General features: G+C 49.9%; 1 protein-coding gene across 1 annotated transcript in view; it reads left to right on the top strand.

Annotated features, from left to right (window-relative positions):
- The first annotated feature begins 954 nt into the window (after positions 1-954).
- The window catches only part of INSR (insulin receptor), a 57,244-nt gene continuing 49,981 nt past the window's right edge, over positions 955-8,217 (top strand). The window contains exon 1 of the mRNA XM_035116977.3: positions 955-1,364. Coding sequence (XP_034972868.1) covers positions 1,265-1,364 — 100 coding nt within the window. The 5' untranslated portion in view covers positions 955-1,264. The remainder of the gene's footprint in view (positions 1,365-8,217) is intronic.

The raw sequence follows: 8,217 nt of genomic DNA, 5'->3' as shown, positions 1-8,217 counted from the left end.
TACTACTACTACTACTACTAGCCACCTGGGATGTTAGTGGTAATAAGAACAGCAATAACAATAACAAGAATAATAATAATGATGAAAGGCACCAAAAACCTTTGGAGGAGAAGTAGTAGTAGTAGTAGTAATAATAATAATAATAATAATAATAGCCACCTGAGATGTTAGTAATAATAGCAGTACAGTAATAATAATGAAAGCCACTGAAGACCTTTGGAGAAAATAGCTGCCCAGATGGTTGCGGTTCTGTAGTTGTTCTTCTCCTTCCAACAATAGTAATAGTAATAACAATACTGTAGTAGTAGTAGTAGTAGTAGTAATTATTATTATTATTATTATTGCCACCAGGGATGATGATGATGATGATGATGATGATGATGATGATAACAACTGCCACCCACGAGGGTGGTAGTGATAAGAACAACAGCAAGAATACTAGTAATGAAGGCTGCCGAAGACCCTTTTTGTGTGTGGGGGGGAGAGGTCGGCTTATGAGCTGACATAATAATAATAATAATAATAATAATAATAATAATAATAATAACAGCCACCTGGGGTGTTAGTAATAATAATGGTGGTAATAATAATAATAATAATAATAATAATAATAATAATAGCCACCCAGGAGGAACAGCAGCAATCATACTAATAACGAAAGCCGCCGAAGACCTTTTGTGTGTGTGTGTGTGTGTGTGAGAGAGAGAGAGAGAGAGAGAGAGATTGGCGTATGAGCTGAAATAATAATAATAATAATAATAATAAATAATAATAATAATAATAATAATAATAATAATAATAATAATAATACTCCTGCTGAGGGGGTCCCGTGAGGGGTCCGTGGCTCCTCCTCCTCCTCCCCTTCTCTCTCCTCCGGGGAGGAGGCTTGTTTACCGGCGGCGTCGGTGGCGGCGTCGAGGTCCTGGTCTGGTGGGCCTGGCGGAGGAGGAGGAGGAGGAGGAGGAGGAGGAGGAGGGCCTTGCCTGCTTTGCTTGCTTGCCTGCCTTGCTTGCCTGCCTTGCCTGCCTGCCTGCCTGCCTGGGCCTGGGACTCGGCCTCTTTTTTACCTCAGGAGGAGGAGGAGCAGCGGCGGCGGTGGCGGCAGCAGCGTCGCCTTCCTCCTCGCCCCTCGCTCGCCCTTCTTCTTCTTCGTCGTCGTCGTCTCCCGTGAAAGGAAAAAGGGAGGCCTCGTCCTCGTCCTCCTGCTCGTCGCCGCCGTCGCCCCCGCCTGGGTCTCGGGGCCCCCGCCCGCCCGCCCGCCATCATGCCCCGTCTTCCTGGGCGGCGGGGGGCTCCTCGGGCTCTCTCTCCGGGACTCCTCGCCTTCGCCCTCCTCGCCTTGGCCGGAGGGAGCCTCGCAAAGAGTGAGTGGGGGATATGGGGAGTAGGGGGATAGGGGCTGGGCGGTAACCGAAGGGCTCCTCAGGTGGGGGGGGGTAGCGGGGAATAGGAGGGGGTAACGGATGGGAGGGAGAGAGAGAAAATGGGGGGGCTCCTGAGGTGGGGTGCAGAAGGGGAGAGGGGGGCAAAGGGGTGGGGAATAGGGGGTGGGGGTGAACAGACAGGAGGGAGAAAATAACGGAAGGGCTCCTGAGGTGGGTGGGGGGTAGGGAGAGGGGGTGGAAATATGGGGGGACATAGGGGGGGCGAAAGGACAGGAGGGAGAGGGAATCAAGGGGCTCCTGAGGTGGGGGGTGGACGGGGAGGGTAACGACCAGAAGGGGAGGGAGGGGGTTACGGGCGTAGGTAGGTAGGTAGGTAGGTATGTGGGGGGGGGGTAATGGGGCGAGGAAGGGGAGGGAGGCTGGCAAGTTAATAGGGGGTAACAGCCAGAAGAGTGAGGAAGGGGGGGAGGTAAGGGCCAGAAGGGTGACAAAAAGTAATGAGGGGTTGAATGGAGGGAGAGGTTAATGGGTGGGGGGGGGGCGAACAGCCAGAAAGTTAGTGAGAGGGTTACTGGGGTAGGTTGGTTGGGGGGGTGTTAATTGGGGGGGGGTAACAGACAGGAGAGTGACAAAGGGGAAGGAGGGGGTGAATGGGAGTGGTGGGTTAATGGGGGGTAGCATGGAGATCCCCTCTGGGGTGGGCCCTTCATTGCAGGTGTCAGGAGAAAACCGGCCTTGGCTTTTGCAGCTCAGCTCCCCGTTGGGGGGCTCCAAACCCCCCCAAAGCCTTGCTTCCTGGATGTGGCCCCTCTTCATAGCTCTGCCCCATAGGGGCCCAAAGTGGGCTGCAGAAGCCAAGCCCAGGTGCGTGGCAGCGGATTGGCGGCCTCTGGGGGTGGGGCTCCCAACATCTGGCCGCTCTAGCTGGAGGGCGCATGGGGAGGGGAGGAGGCCTCTGGGGTGCCCTCCCCCCAGTCATGGGGAGTTCTGCCTGGTGGGGAGACATCTGGGGCGATTGCAGGGGTTGCATTGGGGGACGGAGTGATTTCAACACATAATAGCAGTGGACTCAGAACAGACGGCTTGGAGTTGCGCTCAGGAGTGTTTGCAATGCATTTAGCAACCCGCTTAGTAGAATCCTAGAATTTGCAGAGGTGGAACGGATGCCAAATGTTATTTGGCCCAACCCCATGCGAGCTTTTGCCCATCGTGGGGCTCGAACCCACGGCCCTACATCTCTCTGCCAGCTCAACTAGACTTAAATTGTCCTTGAAAAGGAGTACAGTAACTGTTCAAGACTGGGGTGTTGCTGTCGGTGGTGCCCATCTGTGTGGCTGCAATGCGTTTGGCGGTAGTGGAAGATTTAAAACGTAACGGTCAGAATTCTGGCATGAGTTGCAATGGAAGGGGAGGCCTTAGGTGCCATGTTTCGGGTGCCAGGTTTAAGACCCAGTCGTGGGTATGTACCTAGGGGAGATTTCAAGGGCAGTTGCAATATTCTGGGCAGCTGTAGCCAACGTAAATTGGAATGGCAAGAGGAGACTCGATTGCAATGCATTTATTAATGGAAGTGCTACCAGTTTAGGAGACTGGGGTCATCTTGGTGGGCCAGTAACCAAGACCTTGGGGGACTGAAGCTTGGCAGTGGTTGTGGACTTTTTATTCATAATACCAATTCTGGTGTGGAACAGGAGGAGGGTGAAGAAAGAGCTGGGGGTGGGGGGGTGGACACCTCTTTCCCCACCCTTTGGACCCCCTCGGAAACTCAGCAAACCTGCCGTACCTGGAAATGAGTTTGGAGAGTGACTAGGGGCACAGCTGTGGGCAGCCCACCTTGGGCAAGTCTAAAGCGAGAGACAAGGCTGACGTCCACTGTTTCCAGAAACTCCTCCTTTTTATTTATTCTGTTCGTAACATTTTTATACCTAACTGTATATCCTTGAAATGCTCTGTTTAGGTTCTCGGCTCCTTTGAGATGTGGTACAGAAATCAATTAACTAACAGATAAGAGTAGGAGATTTAAATCACAACCGAAGGGAAGTCCTCCGGGGTGATTTTTCGGTAGCGCTAATAGTAGCCAAAGATTTAAATCCTAATGACAGGGTTTGCCTAGAGAAGTGACCACTGGGGTGATTGCTCTGCATTTACTAGTGGTAGTATTACTGGGAGTAGCCTTAGTTAAAAAGTTTTTTAAATGATGAGTGTTTTTGGCTTGTCAAGAGTTTATTTTATTGATATAAACAGTATTATGGTGGCACGCTAGCAGTAGCAGCAGCAGTAACAGTGGTGGGGGTTATTCTAGTAACTGCATAATTAGAATTGGTAGTAGCAGCCTCAAAGTGTGGTCTACTCAGAATCCACTGGTTCAATGCGGTTTGCTTTTGGGTCAGTGTGTGTAGGTTTGAAACACCCGTAATGGTAGCTAGTAACTAGTAGAATTAGAATTAATCATAACAGCTCCAGGTGATTGGAAAGGATCCGTTTGGGATTATGCCCTCTCTTCTTGTGGTAGCTATGACTTTTGTACTTGCCTGGAGGTGTAAGCTTTAACAAAACTGATAAGAGTAGAAATAATAATAATAATAATAATAATAATAATAATAGATTATGATGAATGGAGAGCAGTCCTCTAGAATTATTCTCTCCTCCATTTGGACACGACTTTAGTTAGTTATCAAAACCGTCTGTACATCACTTAGCATACAAAAGCATTGAAGCAGTTGTACGAGATGATGGAAAGGTATTCATCTAAAATAAAAGAACAAAAAACATAGTTTAGGCTTCATAAGCCGTAATTAAGGGCAGGGCGATACCTGCAATATGTCACCAGCTAAACATTGCAACAGACTGATAGATCACGATGTCTGGAATAAGGATGGAGGCGAGGGGAGTTTGGGTACAAAAAGAAAAGTCATTGGCATGCTCTGAAAGTGTAAGATCGTTGGCCGATACCTCTGAATGTCAGAGGGAAGATCGTTCCCGTGTGTCTCTTTTTAAGGAGTCGTGCGGGATGTGGAGACAAACGAATAAAAGCAAAAACATCACAAGGAAAAGCTGTATTATACTAAAGCCATAACAAGCTGGAAGAGGCAGCGAGCATGAAGGCCGGCGTGGGGTAAAGCCATAAGCATGAGATAATATAATAAACAGATCACGCTTATCTTCCCTGAGGCCTCATCTCCACCCATCCTGACCATCGATAACAGTAATTAAGTGCCACATTGGATTCCGTGGTTGGCATGTCAGGGTCATGGCAGCAGGGCCATGGTTCTGTTCTACGGGCAGGGCTGGAAAAGCTCCCCCCCAACCCCTGGGCAGCTGCTGTCGGTCAGTGTAGGAGACATTGCTGAGACCCACTCGGCCTGCCACTCGCAGGAGGGAGGCGATTCTGCTCCCCAGCTCCCTGCGGCAGAGCAAGGCAGCTTCCTGTTGAAACCGGCGCTTTGTTCAGACCCATGAGGACTTAAACCTTGGCTTGCTTGTAAGGAAAGGACCATCTCTTTGGGGCAGAGCAGCTGGGAGAAGGAACTGGATGAGAGGGGCTGGCCCGATGCTCCTTGCTTCGCTAAGAGTTGGCGTAAGAGTTGGGGGGTCCTGTGGGGCGCATCCCCCTTCTGCCACGGGGAGCCCCTCCGATGCCCGATGTCGGAGCTGATTGCACTTACGGTACATTGGTTCAGCACCGGCAAAGATCATTATCATTTCAGGAAAAATATCTGGCAGAAATCCTGGAGAGAGCTGCTGCCAGCCAGTGCGGGTAGTATTGAGCTAGATGGAGTCAGTGGCCCTGACTGCGCAAGGCAGTTTCCTCTGTAGCTCCCAGATTTCGGGGGAAGGTGCTGTAAGATACTCGCATCTGTGAGGGTTTCATTGTCTAGCAGAGAATATATATATGAAACAGTCTGTGGGGAGCAGCACAGGAGTGGGTCTGTTCTGACCTACAGGTTTGGGTAGGCTGTTATTTGGGGCTATGTTTGAGCTGTGTGGGGCCACACTGTTCTCCCTCCCTCCCTCCCTCCCTCTGTGCCTCCTGAGCAGTTTCATCACTTGTTGTGTTGTGTTTTGTGATGTATTTTGGTCGCTGGCGATGTCGGGTTCCTAGAACCAGGCCAGAAAGAGCGATGCCGGCAGTGGGTGCTTTTATTTGGAGGGAGGGTCCCTAATCTCCCCCCACCCCCACCCAGAACTGGCTTAATAATAACAGGAATAAAGACACCTGTTGACAAGATGAATCACCTGGAAGCTGGCTTATCGGAACTCTCCCATTTCCAGGCCAAAGTTCCTTGCTTCGCATAGGGACCGTCTCTAGTGTATTAGCAATGATCGTTCTGTTTGGTCGATGTGGCGGGGGCTGCTTATTTGCCGTCGCTCTCTGTGCACTTGATGCGCGCAGCTGCCATTATCCCCGGATCAAAACACGAAGCTGCCGTTCTGTTTGCTCTCTGCCATCAGTGCCCACCTCCCCGGGTCCGTTTCCACGAAACACGCTTTTATATTCCATTCCTCCCCGACGTTCGCCCCGACAGCACATTCTGCCAGGCGATCCTCTCTGCCTCTCGTTTCCAGAGAAGCAGAAGGAGGCAAAAAGGGGTTCTCCTTCAGAGGTGACCAAGTCTGAAAATCTCTCTTCATCTAGTATTTTGCATGTGTCGTGTTTGTGTGAGCACACAGGTCAGGCTCCGAGCTGAAACCAGCCTGTTTGTTCAGCCCGTAAAACTCTGGGGCCTGTGTCCTCCCTGCCCCCTCCCCTCCCCTCCCACAATTTGCTGGGACTGGCATTTCCAATTTTGCACGTTCAACTTCTCAGGCCAGGCTGGTTCTGCCCATGCAAAACCCAGAGGTGGGCAACACTTTCAGGAAGCAGGCCGGCCCACCGAGAACCGAGAGAAGTGGCTTGTCTTGCATCTGCTGGGAGGGCGGAATTGTTTTGGGGCTGGAGGGAGAGGCAAATTTAATACAGCCCTCTGCCATTTGGAATGGGAAAAAAGAAACACCATTGGAACCTTACTTCGGTCTGTTTTCATAGTTTTGTAGTAACCCCTCCCTGGAACCTTATGGTGACAGATGGGATAATTTTTTTTAATTTTGTAAGTAAATAAATAAAATCAGTTTGGAAGCAGTTAGGCATTGCAGTGCCAAACAAGCACCCCATAATAGCTAGAGGTGGCTGTTATACCCTGCACAGTTTTCATTCTTCCCCTGGTGTAGTCTTCTCTCTCTTTTTCCCAGTTGTACTGTACATTCTTTGGTTGCCCCCCCCCGTGTGTTAGAAAAAATGAGGCGGTGGATCTGAGAAATGCGTTTGGCAACCTTGGACTTGACCTAAGCCATTTTCTGAAATGCGTTCCTTGAAAGCGTTGGAAAACAAAACTCTTATTCTTCTTGACCAGGACTAAGGATTGTTTTAGTTGTTGGTGCTGGGTTTTTTTTCCTTACCCCAGATACGGCTTGTTGTTTTTTGTTTTTGTATAGGGAAGCCCCGTGGTTTCGAGATTCCAAAAGTTGGTTCCTTAAGTGGGAGTGGGAGGCTTTGCAGAGAGGGAAAAGAAGTTTTGGTTCCCCCCCTGCTTTTACTACATAGCCAGAATGCAAGGAGCTCAGCACACACGGAGGGAGGCTTGTGAAAGCTGCCTTGGGCAACGATCATCCGTCCAGCTTGATATGGGCTACACTGGCTGACAGCAGCTGGTTTCCAGTGGGGAACATTTCCCCCGCCCAATGCTGAGCAATGGAGTCCACCCCCCACATCACAACATGTCTTTGAACATGAGAGATGAGGGGGGGATAGTTCCGTCAGTGCGTGCACAGTGAGGTTACTCACGAGCAAGTGACTTCTGACCCAGCTGCTGGCCATGTTTACATGCATCCAAGTTAAATTTTTACATCGTGCGTTGCAATGCTTAACCGAGGGATAACTAGGAACACGGCTGTTTCCTCCACGCTTAAGCAGAGGTGCTTTGGGTCGTGCTGCCTTTTAGGCCTCCCCACAAGCGTTTCTGAAACGGGTCCCGAATCGCTGCTGCGACTTGCTGTCCCTCCCCTCAAAAACTGCTTCTCTTGACTGTGGCATTTGGAACACAGAGGGGTATAATTGTGCTCCTCCCGTCTATATATCCGTCCTTTGGCTATATATAAAAGCGGGCGTCAAAGCGGCCACTCACTCGCCAGGGGTTTGTGCAAGTGTTTTTTTCATGCTGTTATAAGAATTTTGAGGTCATATCTATATATATATAATAATTGTTCATAAAACATGTACATGAATGTACAGAAACATGTCTGAAGCAGCACAGGAAAACAGGCCTGACTGACACCATTTTGACTCTCTCTGACCAGGTGTTCCTCTGCAAGGAAGAAGTGGGGTGGGGGGAACCTTCTCATTGTCTCAGGAATTAAAGTGATAATCCCTGGCATCCTGATACCTGACTGCCAGACAAAAGGGTGTGATTAACTTGGCTGGGAAACAGGGAAATGTAAATATCTCTCAATTTTGTTGATTAGGTTTTGGGGGGCAGGGGGCAGGGTCCAGACTGCTCAGATTACTGCCACCAGACCTCCCCTTTCATGATGTACCTATGATGAATCTAGGGAGGGGGGTCTTGGGCTACACCCCTTCTGTGACATATGGATGATGCTTCTGGGGGGTGGGCTGAAACCAATTTCAAATTTCTTTTGAAGGGCAAGACATCTTTGTTTGGGGTTCCTTCCTTGTTCTCCTGTGTGAGAGGAAGGACCCTGTTGCAACAGCAAAAATAAAAGTGCCTTGCTTCGTACGTCCTGGTTTGGTCTCTGTTATTTGGTGGGCAGGAGACGCTTAAATTCGTCTGCTTGCCTG

This window comes from Zootoca vivipara, chromosome 6 (genome assembly GCF_965207765.1).
Source record: "Zootoca vivipara chromosome 6, rZooViv2.hap1.1, whole genome shotgun sequence".
Taxonomy (NCBI): domain Eukaryota; kingdom Metazoa; phylum Chordata; class Lepidosauria; order Squamata; family Lacertidae; genus Zootoca; species Zootoca vivipara.
This window is presented reverse-complemented; position numbering and strand designations above follow the sequence as displayed.